The sequence below is a fragment of the Prinia subflava genome, chromosome 13 (genome assembly GCF_021018805.1).
Source record: "Prinia subflava isolate CZ2003 ecotype Zambia chromosome 13, Cam_Psub_1.2, whole genome shotgun sequence".
NCBI classification, from domain to species: domain Eukaryota; kingdom Metazoa; phylum Chordata; class Aves; order Passeriformes; family Cisticolidae; genus Prinia; species Prinia subflava.
The window spans coordinates 3,342,531-3,370,235 of NC_086259.1; the positions used below are offsets into that span (position 1 = coordinate 3,342,531).

Genomic DNA, 27,705 nt, shown 5'->3' on the forward strand with positions numbered 1-27,705 from the left:
AAAGTCCTATTCCTTGTTTTTTTCAAGGCACTTCCCCAAAGAGAGTCCTAGTGAAAGATCCAGGGCAAAATACAGCCCATTTAAAGGAAAAAATCTTTGACACTTGGATGTAAACTGAACTGGTCACTGCAGAAGTCTGTTTGCCTTTACAGCCAGGAAAGTCCTGTGAGCAGCAGAACTCAGGCCCACAGATACTAAAGACCCCAATTTCACAAGTTCAGTTAATAACTCTGGACAACTTGAATTCCTACAAACAACAAAGAGGTGTTTACAAAGCAGCAGCACCAACTTCCTTTTTAACTCCTTTATAAAGCATTTTTGTTTGTCACTGTGCCACAGGGGAATTGAAGCAGAGCTCTTGCTAGAGCAGGGAGAGTCTGGCCACCACCCCAGCCATCACAACAGGACCAAGCTGTCACACAGCAGAGTTCTGTCATTCTGCAGGGACTCCTCGTTAAGCAGTGCCACCTTCTTACAGGTAAATAACTTGCTTACTTTCAATTACACTCTAAAAAAACCAAAAAGGCACTGGTTTACATTTAACTGTGTACAATCTACAGAGCATCAGCTTTAAAACAGCACTGATGTATTTCAGTTCTTCAAAGAAAAAAACCCAAAAAAGTAAAATAACATTGTCTAAAAGTAAAAGATAAATAAAATCACTAGCTTATACATCTCCACTTACGTAGCAGATTTACAAACAAACTTGTGAGACAGATTTTATTTCAAAATTAAACAAACACTGACCAAGTGCTCAGTGCTTCCCAGTGCAGCCCCAAGGAGCTGTAAAGCCTCAGTGCCCTTCAGGCTCACTCAAAGTGGTATCAGCACAGAGCCCCTGGAAACACAAGGGAGGAGAGGACAAAGGGTAGAGAAGGAGGAAGCAATTCTGCAACACTCACAACATCACTATGAAGAAAATGCAACACATGACAATGGAAAAAAGAAATATTGCTGCAATAGGATTCAATGCACTCTGCTTATACTGAACACTGCTACACTCTCTTTACAAAGCTTTAGTAGCCAAGGCACCTGGTTTCATTCTGGGTACTCTAAACAGAAACTTTGGATTTAGTGGGTGCTTCAAGTACATATGGCTATCAAAGCATTTCTGAAGGGAGCAAAAGAAGTGAGCACTTTCTATAAAAGAGGAAGCTACAAGGGATTTTAATTCCTACTAAGTATGTTTAATTAAAATTATTAAACTTTAATTAAATTATTATGCCTAAAAAGATAACAATATTATTTGTAGCTTAGTACTCAGAGTTACAATGACTGGTGTCTGCCCCGGGTTCCAACAGAGTTCTCTAGGTCAGTAAGACCACTGAAAGGCAAAGAGACACTGAATGCAGAGTGAGTAAAAGTACAGAAGAAATACCAGAGGACGGAGATGCCTCCAAACTGCAGTGACACATGCCTGTTCTCCTAGCCCCTAACATCACATACTGGCCTACTTCTGCCCCACTGCAGTTTCAGAAATAGCAACAGTGACACAAACTTGTCCCATTTAGTCTGGTACTGCACTCACCGTGGGATTAAAGCACACTCATTTTAAGAGACAAGTTGGGAGCACAGACATACCACCTGTCATCAAAGTGCACTGCCACAAAAACAATGAAGTTACAAAATTTACATGGACAAAACAAAAACTTTTATTAGCAAACAAGTAAAGATTCATCATCACTGGTATTGTTTTCAGAGAGGGGAGTAGAGGACTGTAACATTGGCACTTCCACAGAATGGCAACAAGCTGCATGAAGACCCAGAGGCTCCTCCTGGTGTGAGTTAGGGCAGCATTGGTTTTGTCCATTCACTTGGATATGAACATTCATAGGGCTGTCTGGATAACCAGACTCCCACCTTTTCAGGGGTAATCTACATGGATCTTCACTCAGTGGATGACTTCCACTTAAACTACTGTCCTCTGGGACAGTCCTGGATACTGACCCTGCATGGATCGTTTCTGTAACACTTTCAGATAAAGGATCTCTGAAAGCCTTTCCTGTATCTACTTTACTGGACTGCTTAAGCTCTCTGTCAGAGTCAGCACTTGAAGATTTATCAGTGTGTCCAGCCTCAGGCTCCGCATGTGCTGCTGTGCAAGGATTCGGCTGGAAGCTGTTGGAAGGCGATGGCTCTGTGATTTCAGTCTCTGGCTGCAGGCTGCTACATCCAGCTCCTTGTGGGCCCCTGGCTTGGCCATTGGCCTCTGAACTAGGTCCTGCAGGGGAAGGTGGAGGACTCGAAGTCCCATCAGCACTGCTGATGATTCCATCCCCCAGTGTAGTCTGTGAGGTGCGGGCAGGAGTCAGGAGGGGGATCTGTCCTCTCACCCGGGGTCTGTGGAAGAGCCTGCTCCAGAGCCTGCCCACGCGCCGCCGAGACGAGCTCCGTCTGGACGAGTGGCGCCTCATCTGCCTCCTCATGGCTGTTCGAATGTTCTGCAGCACAGAAGCCTGGAACACAGGGAGCAAAACAGCATTTCACACATACTCAAAGGGTTTCAGAAAACCCTGTTCTCCCCACCAGTATCTCCACTTTACCACAATACTCAGACTTGATCCCTGTGCTTCCTTCTTAAATGCGTATTTTCTAACAAGCTGTTTGAGAACACCAATGACAGCCCTGCCTGTACCAAAAGACTCTCATAGATGCATAGAATGGTTTGGCCTGCAAGGGACCTCAAAGCTCATCTAATTCCAAATTCCCTGCTGTGAACATCTCCCACTAGACCGGGCTGGTCAATGCCCCATCCAACCTGGCCTTGAACACTGCCAGGGAAGGGCAGTCACTTCTGTCCCTTACAATGTTTTCTTTATGAGTTTAAGCTCTACTTGTCTGCCCAGGAATTTAATCTTCCACTGGAGTAACAAACTACAAGTGCTTTATCATATCAGGAACTGTATCTCAGTTGGATTCTTCTGACAGGGTACAGGAGTTTTCTGAGTACCCAGCAATGAAATAGAATGACTTAATGGCTTGCCAGTGTAATTTACATGTAAATGAAAACAAATCATTTTGGAAAATTTGGAATTTTCAAAAATACTGCTGGAGACTTTATTTTCTTATCATTCCAGGTTCATTTACAGTTTCAGCTTGAAAATCCCTTTTTTCTATTTACTTTCTGTCCTTTGTCTCTATTCATTCTGTCCTGATGTACAGCAGAAGTGCTTATCTCACTGCTGTTCCCCAACAAATACATTTAATGTATTCAAAACTACCCACAGCACCTGTGGAACTGTGGTTTTTCTGCTCCATGTAAGGCATACACATTTTTCTATTACTTCCATATAATTAGCACAGCCACCGAATTACAGTTCCAGATTGATTTTATCTAACTGATAGTAGTTTGGCTGCCAAAATATTCATTGGCACTCGTCTGCATACTTGTGATGCATTGTACACAGGGAAGTCTTCCACTGGGGGAATCAGTCCTTGTGCAATCAGCTGTCCGTAGGAAGGTGGAGCTTCCCTCCGCACAAACTCTGCCTCCAGTCGTGTCATCTGAGTCTCAAATGCTCTGCAAACAGAACCAGAGAGAAAACGTGGAAGAGCTGTAACAGTGTGTCCTGCCTCCCTGACACTAATGTATGAAAGCAGTGCCAGAGGGCTCATGCTAGGAGTGAAACCACAAACCTTCCACTAAGCTCCATGAAAATCTTATCAGGGTGCTAAAATAAACAAAAGGACTAAGAGTACAGGGTATAAATATGAATGAATCAAACCAGAAAACTCTTTAGTGCAGTCTCAGGCTCGACACTGTGGCAAGTGAAGTATTTTCAACTGGCCAGTAATAGCTGTGCCAGTAACAGCAGTAACTTGTTCAGCAAGGGCCCAAAGGTTATTTTTGGAAAAGACATTAAGGACTGGAAAAAATCACACAACAGGGGCAGCCTGCAGTTGCACAGAGGTTTGCCAGTCCTGCCAGACCAGCGGCATTGAAGTTCCCACCTTAGCACAGCAGCTCTTTTGGAGGTCCTTAATCATTCAGATTTGATGAGGAAAGAATGTAAAGCACACTGTTTAAAACACAACAGCAGAGCACAGGAGCTGATGCACGTGGTAAAATGGAAATCACAAAGTCCCTTATGACTCTCTCCTACAAGGCAGAACCCTACTTGCACATACACGTAAAACATAGGGAAGAAACACACACACACAACACTTAAAATGAGGCATACAGAACCACGGGAAAGGGGCACAGCTCATACCATGGACAACTCCTGCTCAGAATAGGCCCCACCATAGCAGGACATCACTTTCAGTAAAACTGAAAACTGGTCTATTTGGAGAGGGCTGAAGGGTTATTCAATTCAGATTCACTGAAGACTTAACTGTAGCAGCTCAGCATTCGGTTTTTGACAGGGGCAAGGAGTTAGTTGGAAGAGGATGAGAAGGAAAAGGAAACTGCTCAAGATAGATTAGGCTAGATACAGATTCCGCCATACCGCACAATAAACACGCACTTCTCACAAAGCACAGAAGGGCTGATATTTCTGCTCACTACTCCCAGAAATCTCCTCTAAGCCTAATGCAATGACTACTATTTAACTGTCATCAGGTCCTTGGATTTGATTTCACAGTATTTTGCAAATTCTCTGGTTAAGAATCGAGGTTTTTTTCCTTTTAACAAAACAGAAAAAACTACCACAGCTATGAAAACATCAGCAAAGCAAGACACTTACCTGTACTCCCTGGTCCTCAGAGAATATAATTTAAATGCACAACCCAGTGCTATCACTAGCAGCAAGCCACACACGAGACTCCCAATGAGAGCAGCTGTGATGACCTTCCTGGGAACGACCACCAGGCAGTTACGTTCATCACTTCCATCCTGGCAGTCTTCTTGGCCATCACAGCGCCAAGTCTCAAAGATGCACAGATTTGTCCCACAATGGAAATTTCCTGGCTGGCAAGTAAAGCAGTTTTTTTCATCTGAGCCATCTGGACAGTTCTTCTGGTTATTACAGCGGTCAAGTATTGAGTAACAAAGGCCACTGTTTCCTTCACATGGGTATTCATTCTTCTGGCAAGCAGGACAGTTCTCCTCATCCTTGCCATTTGGACAATGCCACCAGCCATCACAGTGCTGCTTATCTGTGAAGCACTCCTCATCACTCCCACAAGGGTGCTCCCAAGGAAGGCAATAGCCTTTCACCTGATAGGTTGCGTTGAATCCATGGCCAGTGCTCTTGGAGCGGGCATGATACGACACAGTGAGCTGGCCCTTTGATGACTCCACACTCACAGAATGCCTGTTGTTGTGGTGTGAAAACGTCTGCATTAATTTATCACCTCTCTCTCCAATGCCATCATACACCTTTACATAGTCGTTGTAGCCTAACTGCAAATCGAGCTGCAACAGAACATGCCGATTATCCTGCGTGTCCACATACCACGTGCAACGAAGGTCTGATCTGCTGTGATCAGCACGGAATAAGTCTGGGGAAGCAAAAGATCCGTAAAAATTACCCAGCCTTTTGCCACAGGAAAGATCAGGACAATTATCTTCATCTGAACCATCACCACAGTCTTTAACCGAGTTACATCTCAGCTCGTTCATCAGGCATTTGGTGGAGTGGGCTGCACTGCACTGAAACATTCCTGAGGGGCAGATGCTGGATGGAGGGTCTGTAGGAGGGACAGTGCAATTTTTCTCATCTGAATTATCACCACACTCATCCATGGAATTACACTTCCAAGTACTGGGAATACACTTCCCATTTGCACAACGGAATTCATCTGACTGGCATACAGACTGACCTATCTTTCCTGTGAAAAGAGGACAAGGAGAAAAAAATCAGGATCAAAACTTTTGGAATTATCTGGTATCACTTCTACTACCACACATGTCACAAGCTAATTAGTCAGGACAGTACACTTCAGCCATACTGTTAAAAAGCCACATGCAAGTAATATCAGTGTTACCACACCAATACTTTACAGTCATCAGTGGCCCAAGACGCTGGTCAAAAAAAAGTACTACTGTCTTCCAAGTTTTGCCAGAGAGATGAAAAAGTGAAGCCAACAAACCCGTAAGATTTTACCTCTAATATAAGAAAGGCGAAATCCCTGAGCCTGTCCTGAGCTTGATGCATCTGAGTGAAAAAATATCCACACATGGTCCCTTGCAGAGATGAAAGATGGAGGTATGGAAGATCCACACACTTTGTACTCCTCCCTCTTGGAAGATGGGCCAATCATCAACCAGTCTACTGCACACTTCTGAGAGTCTTCCAAATCAAAGTTCTTAAAACTGTTAAGAATAAAAGAAAGCACAAGTTACAAATAGGACATGTATCTGGAACAAAGCCTAACACAGAAAGAACAGACTCTAATGGGTGACTTTCTGCATCAAGCAGTGCTGACATAAAGGTATCACATTGAGAGATAATGAAACATCTACCTTCTATATACTACCTTGAGAAACAATGCACATCCCCCCCTTGTGGAAAAGCACCCATCTCACAAGCATAAACATCATACCAAAGTAGCTCCAAAAACTGAAAGAATGATTCCTCTTTTACTCAGTCCTTAAACAAAACTGGTTCCTAAGATACAGATATGAGGAAAAGCAAAATTCCAGAATACATTATACAGAAAGTAGATTAATTTCAGCAGTCATTTCCAACTGTAAAAGCTATGAAACTAGGCATGACACAGTTGATTACTGTCTTGGAAAAAGAGCAACAGGAAGCAGTACAAAGAATCCTAAAGGGCTAGGTATGAGAGACACTAATCCACTCTTCGAGCCATGGATGGGCAAGGAGAGATCAAGAAGAGAATAGAGATGGAAATCAAACCTAAAATCTAACACCATCACCTTTTAATTCAAAGATTAAAATATTCCCTTTCTGGGAGTGCAGAGCAAACAAGACTATAACCTTTTAAAGTCAAATTTCTAGCCCTTCTGCTGATACAAGCCAAGTGATTATTCAATAGTAGCTTATCTGGCACAAAGGGATGTCCTGGCTGTTTGCACAACACTGAACACAACTGGCTAATACTCCCTAACCTGTGGCTCAGGAACCATATGTGATATTTGTTCTCTGATGAAACAGATTGCACTTGTATTCAGCAATCTGCAACGACAATAGCAGATTACAGACTCCACAGAAAAGCACACTCATTAGGAAAGGGCACACTGTTCAGAACTCTTGAAAATTAATTTTGGTCCCTTTTTATGTAACTCAGCTACACCAAATTAACTTCGTAGAAGTTTGTGCATACTCCATGCAAATATCTAGAATTTTTAGAAAGGCAGAAAAGCTGCTGCAAAATAAAGATCTCCTTCCCCAAAGGATTTTTCACAAACATCAAATTCTTTGAAAAAGATAAATGGAAAGATAATTTTCTGATATCAATGTGTATTTACAAAAGGCTGTCAATGCTTGCCAGATCTTGACCTTTGAAGTTAAAAGGGAAGGAATAGCAACTATGTAAACTAGCTAATTCTTTTAAGCAGGAGACTCAGTCTTCCCAGACCTGTAGGTTCTGCCAAACATATTGGCTTAATAACTCTCCAAAAAATTTTATCAGCAAGAGCACGAGAAGTAAGAGAGCACTGAAAGTGGTAAGTTAAAATGGAAATTAAGAGATGACAAACAACATATGCGCAAGGATAATCCATGCAGAAATGTCCTTCCTCTTCTAACTCTCTTTCTCCCACCAACCTCTGTGTCTTCCCAACTGTGAAGAAATATTCCCACAGCACTTAATTCTTAGTTATAAGCAATCTCATCAAGCTCCTAAACCAGCATATTTTGCAGGGAAGTTTTAGATGACTGTGAAGCCAAAATAAAAATATTTAAGAACTCATTTAAGAACTTTGAAAATATTCAAAGATAAATCAGAGTATTTCTCTTACAGGTGTGCTGCATACAATGTTTTTAATGACCAAGAAAGTGAACAGCCACTGCACTATGAAAAGGAATTATCCAAAGCATCAGGGAAGCTATAGGTACTCACATAAAGTTTGTTTGTTACATGAGATGCGAGACAGCATTACTGAGATACCACATCAGTTTTGCTCTCTGTAACTCATTCTGGCACCACACATCACGGAGGGTTTCTATCATTTACTTGGAGGACTGTTCATAGGAATTTTTTAATGAAAACTTTTTGACTAAGTGTTAGATATACCTATATGCCCAACAACGAAAGTTTTTAAGAAAAGGAAACAGTCACTAAATCAAGAAATGGAAACTCAAAACTGGGAAGGGGGAGTGGGAATAATTTAAAAATTTCTGTTTGTATGATACAAACAAGTTCATCTCCTAAATCTTTTGATCCTTTACTTTTGTAGTTATTTTAGATGTACCAGGATCAATCTTAAAGACGGGAACAAATTCTTTCCTATCTTCCCCAGTTCCCAGCATTCTAACTGGGTCCCACAGACACTCATTTTCCTTGCTCTGCTGAAAAAAGCTACTTTTGTCTATCAAGTAAATAATTCAGCCACAGCATAGTTATACAACACAGACTGCACAAAACTAGGGCAGAATTTGCCTATACAATAAGCTGTTTATAATTTACTTTAAAATGCATTTCTTTCTAGAAAAAAAAAGAAAAATATTTAAGATTTTAAGATTTAACTTTTAAGAGTCATACAAAGGAAGAGTACAGAAAAGTCAGCTACATGCAAATACTTCGCTTACAAACTCCTTTGCAGATGACAGTAATACCTCTCAAGAGCCTGCATTCGTGTGTAATTGATGTCTTTTACTTGCACTTTTAAAATCTGGTACTGTACATTGCTAATAAACAGCTTCTTTTGGTTGTAGAAAAGGAAGAACCTTTAGATCCAACTTCCAACACAGAAGCTCAGGCATACAGAAGATAACTGATTTTCTGGAGTTCACTTGTGGATCTCAGACAGATTCAGAGTGGAACCTCACACTTCTTCACTAACAAATCCAAACTCCAGCCACAGGTTTACAAGGGTGATGAGACAGAACAGACTTGCAAGGAAGCACTGTGTTTAACAGATTCCCTAAGAGCACCGTGCCTCTTGGAGATACACAAGCTACTGAAAAAAATATACCTTGGTATTCAAAAAGGGCAATACAGAACATTCACAAGAACAAACTCTTTCACAAAAACAAACATCTTAATCCCAAGTGCTTAGAAGTTTGAAACAATTTCTCTAGTTTGTGTATGTGTATGTTCTAGTTCTAATGTGAAGTTTTATGTGTAATAAATCCACAGTAGTTATAAAATTTCTTCTGCTAAGAGCCAAAGCAAACTCAAAGCAATTATGTTCCCCCTTACACAAACTAATCAACAGATGTATTTTCAACAAGTTTTCCTTTGATTAAGTCATTGTCACTCTATTTCAGCACCTTTTTAAGTTATATTGCCCCTACTAGAAACAAACGTTTCCTCATTTACACTGATGGTGATTTTACACAAGACCAAAAGCATGATATACCTGAACAAGCCCCCACCACAAAACATACTACTTTCTAAAGAAATACAAAAACAATATGAAAACATATGGTTGCACTTGTAAGTATATAAATTTGGCTTCACTTGATAATGCATTTATGACAACAAGGTTTTGTGTTAGAAGTTTCTACCATTCTACTCTGACATTAAGTAGCCAACTGATTTATTTTAGCCAAGAGTCCTGAATCCTGCACTCAGCCTCTATTGCTTTACTTCTTTCATCATCTCTAATTAGATCTAGAGCTGCTCTGTAATAGTTCTCTGAAGAATAACTTAATCCTGCCACTCACAAAACATTTATTTATTCAGCTGAGCTTTCTCAATCTGGAATGCAAATTTTTCTATCAAAAGGATAAGTCTGGTGTTTGAATGAGTACTGGTATACACTGGAAATATGGGACAAAGACTTGTGCTTGTACTGCTTGTAGGACTACACAGACACTGTACAGTTTTTGGAAAAGTACTGAAGTCTGTAGTTACTGTTTTTGAGGGAAGTCTCAGACCTTCTGATCAAAAAACAACATCATTTTTTGTGACTAAAACAAGGAGCCATACTGAAACAGAGAGTACTCCTGTATAACACCACTCATATCTCATGCAGTACCACTCAGTACCCCAGTATTTTAAATTATCTTGGGCAGGGAAGCACACGATTTGATAGGAAAAGCAAAAGACAGGTCTGCTCAGTCACTAATGCCCTCCAGCAAAGCCCTCTGACAGTTCTGCAGGACTGGAATGGGGACCCACAGGTCCATCCTACCGTGCAAGCTGCAGTGCAGTGGTGCCAAACTCCAGCCCTTGCACTCCTCAACTACAGCCTTACCCCCTGCACCCCTGCCCCAGACATCCCCCTCCACCAAGAGCTTCACCTCTAGAGCAATGCTCCCCTGCTTTGGCATTTGGGCACTTGGTGATAAAGGGAAGGAGAACCTGGCTTTCCCCAAGGTATTTTTCCTCTCCACAGCCAGAGCACACAGCCCTAGTTCACAGGGCAGGGAGAGGAAAAGCAGTCAAATATTGGTATTTCAAGCACCAGAACTACAAGTAAACAAAATAAAACCCCCATCACAGAACACCCTTTAAAACGGCCTGGCCATTAGGCTGTTCTTACTGCTACCTGTGGATCTCCAAAACAACACAGGAATGTAGAAGGAGACTGGTGTACAAGATCAAAATTATTGGATCAAATTTTGCAGGTTTTGTTTCTCCTGAAAGATGCTATTGTCTTTCTCTTGGAATGTCTCTTCCATATTTTTATAGAAAAGTACAATAGCCTCAATTAAACACTGAATGCATTCAGAATTTGAGGATCAGAACAATTCAATGTGAACTGAGAAACGCAGCACTGTCTTGTTTTTACTGAATTCTGCAGAAATGAGAAATCAAACTTATCTGATTCTTTTTCCAGTGGTATGATACTGAAAAAGAAGTTACCTCCCGCAGTGAGCAGAACTCCAGGAGTTTACAGAAAATTACAAGGTTAGTCATATATATATTTCACTTACCTACTCACATGAAATAACAGCCTACAAGGGTATCTTCCCACTATCTGACAAGTATTTTTACATTGCTGGAAAGTACTTCATTAAACCAGACCAGCATAAACACACATTAATAGTCTAGATATATGAGGAAAAATGTGCTTCCTGCAAAACTAATGCTTAGCAGAGCTGAGTTTTTTTGTCATCTGCACTGAAAGGAACAGCAGCAGCTAGGAAAAAAAAGTACTTCTATAAATAACGTAGGGAATTCTCTACAACCCTTTCAGTAATTTAGGCACGAGGGACTACAGATTAAAGAAAAAGAAAGCTTTCTTAGTAACTGGAAAAGGACAAACATGGGATGCAAAATCTGAATGAAAGCAATTAGTAAATAAATAAAAAAGTAAATGTCCAATTTGGCCCTCTAAACTAATTTTAAAACTTAGAGAATAAATATTATGGATAGGTCAGTAAAGCACAGTCCCAAAATAAAACCAGTCGACCAATTAAGCAAGAAAAGTTACTTCTATTTGCCAACTTCTCACAGAAACTGTAGACTGTGAACAACTGATGACTTAATTGGCTCATTAAAAACTTCTTTTTAACCACTGAATCACAAGGACCTGATGTCAGGAAAGCTCTATTCTAGCTCCCAAGCACCAGCTAGCTGCATAACCTTAGGCAAGAGACACTGGGGCTATTTCTTCAAAAGCTTAGCAAGTAAATGGCTATTATGAGGTTTTTCCCCAATTAATGTTAAGTTCTGAAACACTACGACTTTGGTAAATAGACTGTGAAACAGCTCCTTTAGCTCTTCACACAAGTACAGACCAGTAAGAATTTATGAACAGGCCTGAATTTTATGCAGAAATTGAAACTCAAATGCTATCTGACAATTTCTTTTTTTCAAAGCCAGTGTTACTAATCACTGAAGTGAAAGCAAATGAAGGTGATCCCCTCACCTCAATAAGAGACAGCTTGAGTGGGTCAAATAGATCACTTTTCAATACTCTTATCTTGAATTCTGAACATCGAGAACATTTTACTTGCAGTCCCCTACATTACAGTAATAAAATAATAAATTCATACTCCACCCACACCAGGGTTAATAACAACCACCAAGTAACAGCAAAAGTAACAGCTAAACAATTTTTTTCATCTTTTTCTTATATATGAAGAAACGTAATCCTATAAAGCCTGTTAACGATGGTACAAATGCAGTTACTGCATATGACATCTTTACCTTATCTTACATGATTTTATGTAATCCTCTGTGAAAAGAAGCATAAAAATAGAGAAAATGGGTGGAAAAAAATCAAGTTTCTAAAACAGTAACTAGCAACTGATTACCTGAATTTTACAGTCCTGAAAAACAGTGGCTACAGACTTCTTCACAGGTCTTAATAGACCCATTCCATCAGACACATGAACTTGAAAGAAAGTATTGAAATATGCATATTGAGTGGTATAAGCACAAAGAACATATAGCTCCTGTTCATAGGAAAGCTTCTTCAAGAAATTCTAAAAAGTAAACTATAAAGCAAAACAATAAGCATGGAAATGTGAAGCTACGAAGAAAATCAATATACACATGAAAGACATTAAGAGACAGCTTCCAAAGGAGATGGCCACAGAATCCAGCATCTTAGATACAAATGTAGATCTGGTCACTGTTCTACTGAAAGCTGCTGAAAAATAGGTTTATAAAAAATAACCACCAAGTGCAAACAGTAGAAATAAAAAATAATTTCAATTCCAATTTTATCCCTTAATGACTCCTGCTGTATTTCATTTTATATCTATCTATCTATCTATATCTATATCTTATCTAACACTGCTGTCTTATTGTCAGTGAGAATTCAAGATCAAAGGAAGCGCATACAGTGTCACACAACACAAAGGAGATGGAGTTTTTTGAAACCTTTAAAAATCCAGATGACAGCACAAGAACTACAATTTTCCTAGGAAAATTTTAAAAGCTGCTCTTATGCCCTTACCAACATATTATTAGAAGAAGCATACCCAACTGGAAAGCAGAAAACATGCTTGCATTTGAAACCTCCTAGCCTGGACAAGTCAGCTCCTTCTTTTACATCCTTGGCATTGCAAGGGCAACAGCCTTGTAAAGAAATCCTCAGATGCTGTAACATTTTGCATGTCATACACTGGAGTGAGTCATTCCAAGTACATTTATAGTCAGAAACACAACACTGCAGCACCAGTCCCGGGGATGTAAACACGTAGTTTCTATTGTTTGCATGTGCAGAGGAGGGCAGGATGTGGCTGTGTATTCAGTGATAGAAAACAAACCCATTAAGAAGAAATCTTTCACGTCACATTGCTGTGGATACTTCTAAACTGTACACACATTATTACCAGTCGCCACACTTCATGTTCCTTTGTTTCTCTAGCCTCTGTTACACTCGTACTTGCAGTAGAGAGTCCTAATTCTAACTGGAGCTCTGAGACATTTCCACAGCACAAACTGTAGCATTATTCTCCAGAGTCAAGTCCTGTGTCTCATTTGTATGCTTTCTCAGTTTCCAACAATCTCTGCTTTGAAACGTAGTCCCCACATCCAATGTAATGTAATCAGGTTTAAAAGCATGGTTCTATTTATGAATTTCAAATGCTGGCAGGTATTTCCTTCATTACTTTTGGTGAATATTTTCTATTTTGAACTATGGGTGGTGGAGCCTTCTTATTATTCCATCTGTGGCAGATTTGTTTTCAATTTCTGAGCATCTGCAGTTGAAGACGTTTTGCAGTCCTTTTAACCAGCTGAGCAAAGAATGAGCAGATGGTGTCAAATATAACAGTATTAAAACCCCCCAAAAAACTTTTCTTAGGTTTTATTCTTTAAGTAAGAAATTTTTGGTTCACAAAGGATCCTACCATTAGCCCTAAGAAATTATGCACATTCACAGTATGCTCATATTATACCCTAAACACTCTTAACAAACCATTTCCAGTACATTTTAGTCTTTATCGAATAGCATTTTTCAAGAATTGAGCTGAAATTGTACCACAAAAGCTAACCATTATTTGATTTGGTGGAAATAAATATTAAGCAGAAAAGCATGTGTCTTTTGGCAAACAAGTAACAATGAGCAATAATTATCTTCAACTGTCTATTAAACATAGCACCATTTCAAGACATCAGTGAAAATGCTATTTCTTCTCTAAGAATGTTACCTGCCCACTGAAGCTGTTCCAGGTTCTATGACCTTCACTTACTCTTATCTATAAGCAATGAAGGGAAAGAGGACTATTTAATGTGAGTAAATATATTGCTGTTTCCCACTCCCTCATCTGTCAGGGGTGTATGAAATCTCACACAGCCATTGCGAAGATAAATACATGAAAAGACCACAAGTGACTTCTGTAATAAAGGATGCCAGAAGTAGACTACAGAAACAAGACACAGTGAAGTATTTTTAAAAAGAGAGAGGTGCCCAGCCTGGAACCATGTTCTAGTATAAACAATTTTGGCTTGCTTTCATCATCCAGTGGCTCTGAAGAAAGCCTCACACTGGTGTATCAGGCAAACTCACATTTTTTATATTTCAGCAAAGCAATCCTTATCTCTACAAATATCAAGCCATACCTAATTGTTATCATATCTCCATGATCTCCTTGAATGTACCAGCTGCAGTTTATGGCTGGAGGATAGTTTGATGGCCACGAAGGACTATAGATGACTCCCCGTCTCTCTGTGTGCTGTTCCAGCTCTCCACTGCAAGCAGCTGTTAATAAGGGAGAAAAAAATATTGTTAATGCTTTGCCTAATCAACAATTCATATCAGCTTCAAGAGCTTTCATCAGTTTCTGGAGACTGCAGACATATGAGAGTCAACAGTTTTATCCTCTTACTGCATTCTTCCCTGCCCTGCTTTTTAATTAAGAACCCCACACTAAGTGTAGGTAAGCATAACCTGCATTTCAATGCAGGACAAATCGATAATCTTGTATGAATCTACTACAGGCTACAATCAATATTACTGATGGATCTGCCAAGAGGATGTAAGACAGAAATCCTTTTTACAAGCTTTCCAAAGCTTAGGTAGGTCACCCAGCAAGTGAAGAAGATCCATATTAACTGTAAAATAGCTAGTAGCTCCTTTTGTTGTAATATGTTCCTGGACATTTGTTTATTCTCTTAACCACATGAAGAGTTTGTAAGGGTTAAAAAAAAAATACCACCACCCCTCCGACAAAAAAGTAAACTGCAGTTCAATGTTAAATGTTTTTACTGGTCATTACTAAAGTACTCTAAATTCCTTCTGAACCCACATAGATGGGAAAAATTTTCAAGACAGGGAAAGGTGCAAACAAGGCCAAATAAAGCTCAGCATTTTCAAAGCACTTTTAGTTCTTCCTATGGAAAACAGCAGGCTACATCAAATACTTATAATTTGTAATTAAGCAATTCAAAAATGAAAATTAAATGTTCCAAGGACAAGTTGAAAAGCTGTTCTGATAGGAAAACATACTCCAAGCAGACTCCAAGAGGGAAAATTCTCTGTAATGCAATAGCTATTCTGAACAGTCTCCAAAAATATTATTTAAACTATTTTTAAAACAAATTACTATCTAGAGCATGACTTGTGGACTGCAGCTGAATATTTCAGTTTTTGACAGAAGCTTACATTCTTGTAGCTGAAAAATGTAGCAAGGGAAAAAAAAAGGTTGCCTATACCTTGTTACCTCATACACATATGCATCCAAATACACTGCATTATAAATGAGAGATTTAGGGTATTGCTTGAAATCCAGACACATAAATACACCATTTTCAATTCCCAGTCAGGATCAGATTTAGCTGCACTGGAGGGATGGAAGGAAGGAGCACCAGCAAAGCTACTTGGCTGCAGTCAAGTCAGGTAGCAGGGCTATCTGCAGAGCTCCTGGTTGGGGCTAGGCTGCAGCATGTCCCCTCCAGGAAACTTAGGCCTGGCACTATTCTGTTTGTTCACGGTAAACACTTTTGAAGTGAGAGCCACAGGAATACAAAAAGCATGAGGTGAGTAACTTACCTGAGGCAAAACATAAAAATGCTATTACTTTCAATCTCCAGGTAGAGCATTCCACTGAAATACATGCATTTAACTCCTACCAGTTTCAAAGGCCACAAAAACACATAGAATATATAAATACATGGAAACATCTGTTTCCAAACAAATATTTTGCAGTAATGAAGTTACAAAAACAAGAACATTTTTGTTATCACATTTCTAAAACCAGAGCGTCTCCATGACAGATGCTGGAAAATACTGAAACGCAGTTGCAATTATAGAATTATAAAAGCAAATGTAAAATCCACAGGATTTTCCAACTCCAGTTGTCAGTTTCTTTGGGTTTACAACTGTGCTGCACATACTTGTTACTGCATCAACATATCACAGCAGCAAAAGAGGATCAAGACCTAGCAAACACATAAAGGAGCTGGAAAGGCTGCATTTCGTAACTTCAAAATGGGAAGGATACAGAATGCACAAAGTGAAAGAACAAATACAGCAGACAGCACTACCCAGAAGCTTCCAGTAACAACTGTGTAAATATTTCTGCTACCCTTGTACCAAATTATGTTCTGGATTAATATCCCCTACTCATAGTATTTGCAATAGAACAGAATCAAAATTACACAAAACTTATTTAGTTTCCATTCTGAGGAAGTCCAACTGACAGGCTGATGGCTCTGCATGAGCACTTCCATTCACACATTCATCAGTGTAGTTAGCAGAGCTATTACTCTCTCAAATACTTATTTCCCAATTTTAGGAAGTAATTACAAAGACTCTGAGCAATAGTTACTTAAATATCCCAGCTTTTTTAAAGTAATATCACTACATTTTTTTCTTTAGGAATAATGTAGTTTCCTAATGCAGAAAATGTGCTGTGACATCACAATTCAGGTCCTTAATGAGAAAGGCTTTTTCATATTAATACTGCACATCTGATATAAATGTGAGGCAAGAAAAAACAAGCAGCAAAAGAAACACATTTTCCCTTTTAACAGAAGAACTGTACCTGTGCAAATCTAAGGACTGCACTGACACTATATGCCATTTTTGGCAGTTCATCTAACAATGGCTATTGTTGCCAATACTTTACCATAGCCTTATCCTCTCTGAAACATATCAAGCATTTCAGACTTGTCATTCTCAAAATCAAATGGACAATTTCTTGGCTCTTGCAAAGGGTCCTGATTTGAATGGACCACAAATCTGAATTAATATTTGTTTTGGTTCAAGACAAGTTAAAGGAGAAGCCTCTGGGTCTAGCTGTCTCCCTCAGGGGTCCAAGTAAGTCATGAATATAAGCAGATTAGGTGAAAAAATAACCCCTCACTAACAAGCAGAATAGCAACAGTCAGAAACAAAAGAACATAATGACTACATACAGAACTGCTCAATCCTGTGGACTCCCCAAAACAAAGATTCCCCAAACAAAAACTGCCAGGCACACCTCCCAACATGGTACCCTGGATTTCGAGCATGCGGGTCAAAGGACAAAGGGGGAAATGGTGTCAGTCTTTTCTCCACTGTCCCCACTCCATTCTCCTATCTCTCACTTGGTTATCTCCTGACGGCTGGAGCCCTGACTGAAGTTCTTTGGATTCAGGGTGCTGAAAACCCACAGAGGGAATCTGCCTTGCTAAGAGGCAGGGGCAGCCAAGACAGAGTGGCTGGGCTGGGTCCTCTCGGCTGGGCGCGGCTCAGAGGCTCGTACTGGAGCGGCTTCAGCGCCCTTTCTCCCAGCACGGTGTGCCCAGCTCCCGAGGCTGCAGGCATGGGACAGACCGACACTAGGGCTGGAAGCTGCTTTTGGCTGCTGTTTCCTCTTGTCACGGTACCTCCGACCTCCCGAAGGCCAGAGAAGAGACCGGGCCTGGGGCTCCGAACAGCGCCGCTGCAGCTTCCCTTCACTGCGGGGATCTGAACTCGCGACCATGAGGGGCACACACACAGGCTGCTCGGGCAGCTTTAAAAACCCGCACCAAAGCGAACTCACACTCAACACACACAGACAGACACAAAGACACACACAGACAGAGACACACACACAGAGACACAGGGACACACACACGGGCACACAGACACACACACAGACACACGGACACACACACAGACACACGGACACACACACAGACAGAGACACAGGGACACACACACGGGCACACAGACACACACACAGACAGAGACGGACACACGGACACACACACAGACACACGGACACACACACGGGCACACACACACAGACAGAGACAGACACACGGACACACACACAGACACACGGACACACACACGGGCACACACACACACACACACAGACAGAGACACACACACAGAGACACAGGGACACACACACGGGCACACAGACACACACACAGACAGAGACACACACACAGACAGAGACACACACACAGACAGAGACACACACACAGACAGAGACACACACACAGACAGAGACACACACACAGACAGAGACACACACACAGACAGAGACACACACACACAGAGACACACACACACAGAGACACACACACACAGAGACACACACACACAGAGACACACACACACAGACACACACACACACAGACACACACACACAGAGACACAGGGACACACACACGGGCACACAGACACACACACAGACAGAGACGGACACACGTGGACACACACACGGACACACACACACACGGACAAACACGGACGGACACACAGACGCGCACACACGGACGGACGGACACGGACGGACGGACGGCCACACACGCACGGCCACACACGCAACTGCCGTGGAACCTCAGAGATACAGGAATGAATTCTGGGTACAGATGATTATGTGGTACGCTATCATTACAAATAACACCAAGATGGTATTGCCAAAACTTAATTACACTGTTTTAATGATTGTCCATTGACCCCTAAACCTGTCAAAGCAAACTGGGGACATACATATATACACCGCTCCCAAACTACTACAGTGTTTACCCAAACCTCACTTAGTTACCTCATGTTTTTGATGTCTTTTTTTTCCCCACCAAGGCTCATTACTGTAGGATTTGCAAACATCAATCGATCTCCTTCCTAAAGCAGTTGCCTGCCTCTCCACTCCTTGTGCACTGACTGCAGCAAGGCAGAAAAGATGAAGTAGCCCAGCACAGCTTTCAGCAGCTCTTTTTTTGCACACATAAATTTTGAAAGAAAAACCTTTACTAAACACAGCCTTCAGTGCTGACAACAAAACTGTAAAATCACACAAGGGCAGAATTTTATACTGTTGGGGCTTCAACATCAATAAATGGGTCCCACTTCCCTCCTCAGCTCCTGGCCATGAAGTCTGCAAAATCACACACATGCCTAAGTACTGCATTATTAAGTTGGGCTTCAGCATGACACTGTGATTCCTTAAGGAAAATAAACAAAAGTCTGTTCAAAACATCTAAAGGAAAGGGAAGTTCCTAAATAGAAAGGTACAGTCATGGATTCTGAAGACCTTATCATCAGTGACAACACATAAGAATAGCAGTGATAACACTTTTTCAACAATTCTGTCTTTACACAGCCTTTCTGCACAAACCTGAAAGAAAAGTGAAATCCCAAATCACTAAAAACTCCAAACTGCTTTAATTTCCCACATTTAGCACTGCCGAAGAAACATAAAATTACCAATTCCTGCATTGGCAAACCAACCCACCAAAATCTTACTGAGATGGTGCTTTTAAAGAAAAGATGAATTATGAAGACAGACAATAATAAATCTTCCACAGTTAAAAAAACCCCTAAGAAACAAAAAAACAAGCAAAGAAAAAGAAAACCCGAAACTTTAAACAAATGCCAGAAGAGATTTGAGTTCAGAGAGTTTCTGTCAAGAGGGCATAAATCTTAATGAGGCTTTCTGTAATAATCAAATGGATTTCTTCTACTGTAAACAGCAGTAACTCTGCCTGTTAACTGTGCCACAAATACGTGCAATGACATTTCCGAAAACTTTACATGAATAATATTACTCTTATTTTTGCAAGAGCAACTGTAATAAAACATACATTGAGCTTCACCAAAGGACAGCACTGAGGGTACTATACTGTGCCAAAATAAATTTTCAGACAATCCCAGACAAAAAAAAAAAAATCCTGCAGCTTCACATTCTTCTGCACCAGGGCTTGTCCCAGTCACAAGCAACACATCCCAACCATCTGCTCCAGGATAAAAGATGTTTTCCACTTGCCACAAGGAACCTCCTCTCAAAACCAAACGTCTGGCAATATGCATTTCCTCAAGTAGCTGTCTCAGCCAGCAGGAAACTCTCCCCAAGTTCTCACAATGCCCCCTCAAGAAGGGCTTGCATACGTGGTTTAATGCGGATCCCTTATGCATATGGAAAAAGAAGACTTAAGGCTCCCCTTGGCTTTGCTCAGTCTCCAACTGGCTTCTGCCCCCAATCAGAACCAGCCAAGGCACAGTCCAAGAGTTCCACTTACAGACGTGACAGAATCTGAGCTCACCCTGCTCGATCAACAGGCCAGCCTAGCTTTCTGTGAGCACAGCTAGAAGCTACACATGCATCCCTCTATTGCAATGACCTTTGATGATCATTTCTATCCCAAGCTCCAGTTACAGCACCAGGAGACATGGTAACTCAAAACTGTATGAAGACAAGAAAACATGAACACTAAAATACTCTGAGGTTTTCAGCATACTTGTGGAATAAAAGCCAGATGTTACAACTATTTCTAGTGAAAAAAATGTGTTAAAAAGCAGCAGAGCCAACTGGAAGAAGCTCTACATATTTTAGACTGAGGCCGTATCACCAGTCTAAGTAAGCAACTGTGTAATTACTTAATTTACAAATTTTGTAAACTCACGTATCATATACCAAACAGATGCCAAACTCCATCAAAAGCTAAAGAACCATCCAGGCAGAACACACTAGGACATGAATAACACTCTGTACTTTTTCCAATGAAAGGATGAAAAATACTGTGTTGGAAACAACACACGTCCTGCATGGTTTATCCACATTTCTGCTAAGCTTAATTTAAGCAGGTTACCTAATCATAAAATTACTACTTTCCCCTAATTCTCTCAACCCCCAATTTTGACTTGAACACTCAAGCTCCCACATTATTCGATCTGTTGTCCTAGAATTATTTTTCTGATTTCCAATATCCTTTCCTCCCATCTCCTTTATTTGCCATTTTCGGTTTTAAGTTGCAGCCTCTTTGGGAACAAAGTACATCTAAATGTATGACGGTGGATGGACAGCCACAAGAGGGTCCTTATCACTAAGAGGACCCTGACTGCAATATTCCCATCATGTCAGTAAGCCCAGCACTGCTAGAGAGAAGGAAATTACACTAAGTGCTAAGATTCTGGTTGAATTTCCATGCTGACACTCATGAGATATTTTTAATATTCTTATTTTAGCTTCTTCAGGAATGAGCCACTCTCCCTGACTTGATGCTCCCAGGCACACTTCCTAAACACAGAGTTTTCCCCTAAACATATCAGCATGCGCTACGACCTTAGCCTCAAGCTTACAATTTTTATCTATCAAAATGACAATGATGCAGTCTATAATCCTGTTGTGATTTAAGCCCAACTGCAAAATAAGCCCCACGCAGGCACTCCCGTTCCCCTACCCCATCAGGTGAGAGAGACAAAATGCAATTTGGGGTTGAGATAACAATTTACAATTTAACAACAGCCAGATAGGAAAAGGAACAGTGACAGCAACAGCACCCACAGCGTGTAACAGAGGCGATGGAAGCGCTCCGAGCCCAACGCGCCGCGGGCCCCGCTGCGATCGCCGCCCCTGCCCGGGACGGGAGCACAAACGGAACCTTGGGCTTGTCCCCGCCACCGCGGCCACACGGGCCTGCCCTGCCCTTGGGGACAGCCAGCCCTGCCCTTGGGGACAGCCAGCCCTGCCCTTGGGGACAGCCAGCCCTGCCCTTGGGGACAGCCAGCCCTGCCCTTGGGGACAGAGGGACAGCCAGCCCCACCTTGGCTGGCACCAGGACAAAGCCCAGGAAGACTTAAAAGTCCTAAACTTCCTGAGATGTCATCGTTAGTCTGTCTTAAACGTCATTACAAAAGTCACTCATAAGAACATCTCTTTGTATGGGGAAGAAGCAGCTTCAACAGCTCAAATGAACAGTAAATACAGGTAAGAAAAGTATGTCTTACCTAATGAGGTAACAGCACTTTCTATTTTCCCAGTCAGGAAGAGATTCACTGTGTAAAGACAGAAAAATAACGTTCAGATAAGTTCTAGTGGTACAGGGTGGCAGTCAGTAGTTAACCATTCCTAGGTGTTTGCATAAATGCATTGCAGTTTTCCAACAAGAACTTAGCTTATTTGCAGAGCCAAGTCATGTAATCAACTATTATCCTTCACTGTAGCTAAAACAAGTCAATACACAATGTAAGTTTAGTATCTCTGAAACATGCTACCAAAAGAAACAACTGCCAATCTATCCTAAATTATCTTCCAAAAGGATTAATTTTAATTGAGGAACACAGAAGAACAATCACACTAAAACATTTATCAGCATGGCTAGTGACTTTACCTGCATAAAAGCTGGATAACTAATGCAATTATTATCCTTAAATACTTCTCCTCTGAATAAAGTAAAGTTTGTTCCCCTTAGGTAAATGTCACCTTGAAAATCAGCTGCTAAAGCTAACACGATTGCCTTGACTAAGCAAAAGCCATGAAGTTTTCAACAAGGTCCACTAATACAATCAAAACAGGATGAGGCAGTACTTGCAATATACATCTGACTTGCAAATTAAGTTCCAAAGACTCTTCACTTTCTCAAGTCTCCTCTCACTGCGTATACTATTAAAGTGATCTGGAAAGAGTAGTTATTGCCAAGGAAGATTTGTCCTGTGTCATTGCTGCTCCAGAAGTCAGCATTAATATGTAGTTCCCTATTAGTTTCCCCACACATTCTTTAAGGCACTTCTATAAAAATTACAGCATGTTCCACTGACTGCACTCATTTCAACAGTAATCTGTAATCTACAAAGATAACCAATTAGTAAAATGACAAATGCTTAAAAGAATTAGAAAGGTTTAAAATGTTACCAAAAACTTAATTTACAACATCCCAGCCCAAGCACTCACTTTGGCTTTATTTTGCATAAATTAAGCCCTAAATCTTTTAATAGGTAATCTCTTGCAAGAATTTAGTTTAAAACATCACCTAAAAATTAACAATAGAAGAGAGGAAGAGAAACTTGTCCCTGTTCCAAACAGTCACTTAGGAAGCAGCTGACAATTAACACTATTTATGGCTCAGAGTGTGGGCCCCCATTGTCTTCTACACTGTCTAAACACATCACAAAACAATGACTCTTGCCCTGACTACCTTCTGCTATAACTTAAACCAGCACAAGAGGTACAAAAAGTACCAGACACTGCAGGGGTGGGAATAAAAAACAATCCCTTAGCTTTCCAGTTCAGGCCCACTCACATTTTTCAGTCACCACACTACAGAGGCCCAGGTGCCTACAGCTGTCCCTCCCTGACTTATATCTGGCTATCCAGAGTTTGGATTTTCTCCTTTTGGGAGGACTGCTACAGAGCTCAGGCTGAGGCCAGGCCCTGCAAAACAGAGAGAAAGACTGCTCCTGGTGTCAGGACTTGTCACACACTTCAGGGCTGTACCACAGGGACAAGGGCAGTGACTTCTCCCTCTTTCTGAGTAGTCTCGGAACTGAGCTTTTAGGAATGCACAATACAAGGAGGACAGCTAAATGGCAGCGTATGTAATGCTTTGGCTTGAGGAGAAGCACACCTGAGCCATAGATTTGTGTTAACAAACATTATGACGATGTTCAAAGGACCCTAACAGCACTAATTTTATTACATAATTAGCTAACGTTTGTAACATTTGTTATATGGTAATAACAATGTGCCATGTAATTATTTCTTCTTTCACAGTGCTAGCTTGCTCCGTTAGGTGAGTAAGCCCACCTAGGAGCAACATCCTGTACCAGGAAACAACACGGCTCTGTTAACTCTGGCAAAGCAGCACATCCGTTTGTGACAAACTCTGGATCGTGGCAGTAACAGCAACACAGCATTTCCTCATACAATATTCAAGTGCCACTATTTCTGTAACCATAGTAATACAGTCCTAAAGACTGAGATGAAATTAATCCATGATTATGTCACAAATTTATATTCATGAGAATTAAAATACTTGGTTTTGCTCCAAAGCAAGTACGTGAATATGCTCTGCCTAACTAGGATCAGCACAACTGAAAGCAATGTTTGAAGATACACTGTATGGAAGAGTCTGGGTCTGTAGTACCATTGTAATCTTTCCTTACGTTTCCCACCTACTCCCAACAGCCTAAGAGAAACAAGCTCGGAAGCACAGGTTTCCTCACATGGCTTATAAGAGGGCCCCATGCTCTTTAAAAGGAAATAAGTAGGATAAAGACAAGGGGCATAATAGAGTGGAATTAGCCAACCCAGAGCTACATTACTGAGGACTGTTAAAAAGAGAGCCCAAGTTTACTACCACAAATGCAGTTATAGGCAGCCTTGCACACCACACCTGGGAGATACCTAAGAAAGAAAACTCCCCAAAATACTCATTCATCTCTGCAAAAAAATTACTGGCTGCAGTTGCAAGTTTTTCACTCTCATTTCCAAACCCTTTTAAACCCAGTCAGCAAAAATAGCTCTTTAAAATAAAGTCTAAGTCTCACATCAGATACTTTCCCAAGCAACTGAATAAGCTTACAGTTTCCAAAATCCATTTTGCTCGCTCAAGACCATCAAATCAAACCACAAGAGCACCACTAAACCAGCACACAGCTCTCAAAGCTGTCAGAGGCCCATAAGAAAGAATAGCCCTTCCCTGCTGATTTTCTTGTCTCTTGTCAAAACAAAAGCTTGTCAAAATAAAAAAAGGTGAGAGACTAGAGTATTAGAAAGTTTTCTAGATGCCCTTTTTCTTAACTGTTGAGCAGTTATGGGAAAGCCAGAAAAAAAATCCCAGAAGTGGTTCAGTTGGCTTGAACTCCATGTAGGAAACTTACTGTGCCATTCACTTGGATTGCTGAATAATTCTCAGGGTGAGGTTTTCAGCTTGGAAAGCAGCTATTTGGATCAAAAGGGAAATTTACATCTTGGCACCTCCAAACCAAAGGACAGCTACTAGGCTTTCCCCACAGCCAGAAGGAGACACATCAGCTTCACTGATTCCTTCTGATTTGTAACTTTCTATGTCCTCCAGAATTTCTCAAGAATGATAAACAAAATGGCTTCACAAAAGAACAGTTGAAACAAACCCAATTCCAGTCTTTGGAGCAGCAGTTTACAGATGAGGTCACACAGCAATGGTCAGTGGCAGTGCATTGATACAGACACCAAACATCCACACACAGGCCATGGGAAAACAAGAAAAAAATGGTAAAAAGCAAGAACCAAAAACAAGGATGAAAGGAAAGGACAGACAAGCAGGAAGTAAAATACAAAAATAGTTAAAGTAGCAGCATTATATTCTTATGGGTTCACTGAAGCAAAATACCTTACAAGCTTCCCACCTCATGTTTCTCAACTTCCACTACTGTCAGTTGTGCAAGGAATAGGAATAAAACATTCCAGCTGAAAAGAAGAGCCAGACAGTGAAATTCTAGAAGTCATAGAAAGCAGTAATCTACTTAACTTTCAACCTGACATCACCCACACCTAAACATAAGAAGTGTTCTCACTTCAGCTCTGGAGTTTATATAATCTTTTATTATCTCATTAGTCATTTTAACAATAACCATGCTATTTATGTCAACTAATAAAAGGTTTAACCAAGGTCTGACTGGGCCACAAAAAAAAAAAAATCCCCAAACTTAACAAAATTGAAAACAAAAAACCAAAAGACCCCCCCTCCAAAAAAAAGAAATTTAGAGATACAGAGAAAATATGTATCTTTCTCTAACTTTAAATAAGCATTGTAGCAGTCTTTATCCTCATATTGTGCACATCTCTGAAATCCCATTAACGCTCTGCAAAAAACGAGAATTGTACAACCTGGATGTTCAAAGTGTTTTGTAGCTTAGCTAGCTTTTTGTATTGTATTTACACTAATTAAAATAGATAGATTTGAAGTAACCACAGCAAGCTCTAAATTTCAACTTTCTACATTTTTCTAGGTAATCACTGATGTTAAGAAAGCACTTTTACAAAGACAGAACAAGCAGTCTGGCCACAGGAATCCCTTTCTAATCATTTACATAACGAATAGTAACTGTCACTTAAGATTATTAAAAAATAACTCTAACCCACTTCATTAGCAAAGAGACGTGGGTTAAAACATTTTGGATCAAGGAGCTGGGAGAGTTTACCAAGTAAGTGTCTGGAGGGCTCAGCGCAGCCCCAGCACTGCTCAGCCGCATGCGGTGCTCCCGACTCCGCTGCCCCACCACAATCCTCTGGCAGGGCACAGGAAAGGAGCAGCTCTAGTGACTGCTAACCCCACATGCCCTGTGAAATACGCGGGGCCTACGGTTCGCTCGTTCGAGTCACAGCCAGGCACCAACGCTTCTGCCTAACAAAAAGCATCTCCCCTGACTGAGCGGGCTGACAGACTGCAAACCAGTAATACGCTTCATCACGTTGCCATAACTTCACGCCCGCTGAGAAGCAGAGCGGAGAGCAACGGTTTCCAGCAGAAGGGAGGGAAGAGAGCAGAATATGGCACAGACAGAGGGAGAGACAATGTTTCTTCCCGCTGCCACTCACCAGAAGGGCCGGGCAGGCACGCAGCGGGGCCAAGCGCCGGGCAGTTCCTCACCGAGCCCCGGCGCTGCCCGCACCGCGCCCCGCAAGACCTCACAGCCCAGGGAAGAACCTGCGATGCCCCTGAACTTTTTTTTTTAGGGCTATGCGAGGTTATGGCAGCGCTTCCAGAGCCAAGGGCAAGGCGATGGGTTCCGCTGGATCTGGCAGCGCTCTGCGCGCCCCACATCGCCGGGCACGGCAGCCCGAGCGGTGCCTGAGCGAACGGTGTTCGCACCGCCCCTCGCCCCGTTCGGGAGCGGGGTGACGGGAGGGGGCTCCGCCGGCACAATTCGGTGTGTGGCAGGCCCGTCCCACCCCGCGCCCCCTGCCACGGTCACTTCCCTTAGGGGAGCAGGGGGCCCAGCAGTCCCCACAGCCGGTGCCCGCCGTGCCCGGACATGCCCCGCCGCCAGGGAGCGGCCGGGCCGCACTCACCCAGGCAGATGGCAGTGAGCGGCGCCAGCGCGCCCTGACGGAGCTCCGCGGCCGCTGCCTTCTCCATGGCGGGTCGCTGTCGCCTGCCCTTCAGCGCGGGGGGAACCGCGGCGGCCCCGCACCCGCCGAGCCGCTACGCCGAGCCGCAGGAGCCGGCGGCAGCGCCGGCCCGCGGTGCCCCCGCCCGCCGGGGAGCCGGGAGTGGCGCGGGCGCCCGCCGCGGCGGCGGCCCCATGGCCGGCCCACGCTCCCGCTCCGGGGCAGGTGGCGGAGAACAGACCGCAGCGCCGCCGCCGCGCCCCACGTGACAGGCCCGCCGAGCAGCTGCGGCGGCCGGGCCAGACAGCGAGGGGAGCGCAGCGCCGCCCGCTCCGCTCCGCGCACACCTGAGCGGCCTCCGCCAGCGGGCGGAGCGCGGCCGGGGGCGGAAGGGAAGGCGAGGGCCGAGCCCGCCCGCGCAGCGCCGGCTGCCGGGCTTCCTGTCAGGCTCGGGTCTCCCGGCTCTCGCCGCGCCCCTGCGGCCGCGTCCATGGCGCAGCCG

The 27,705-nt window shown here is 42.3% G+C and overlaps 1 protein-coding gene across 2 annotated transcripts; it reads right to left on the minus strand.

The window, feature by feature from the left end:
- Positions 1–1,628: 1,628 nt before the first annotated feature.
- Positions 1,629–27,544, minus strand: LRP3 (LDL receptor related protein 3). Of its 2 annotated transcripts, XM_063410586.1 has the most exons (7): positions 27,165–27,544; positions 22,121–22,168; positions 14,536–14,674; positions 6,048–6,256; positions 4,686–5,772; positions 3,388–3,520; positions 1,629–2,456 (listed from the first exon to the last, which is right to left on the minus strand). In XM_063410586.1, the coding sequence occupies exons 1-7, from the start codon at positions 27,229–27,231 to the stop codon at positions 1,656–1,658; spliced, it is 2,484 nt and encodes an 827-aa protein (XP_063266656.1). In that variant the 5' UTR covers positions 27,232–27,544; the 3' UTR covers positions 1,629–1,655. The 2 variants fall into 2 exon arrangements, with proteins under 2 accessions (XP_063266656.1, XP_063266657.1); XM_063410587.1 differs by lacking the exon at positions 22,121–22,168.
- Between the last annotated feature and the right edge of the window lie 161 nt (positions 27,545–27,705).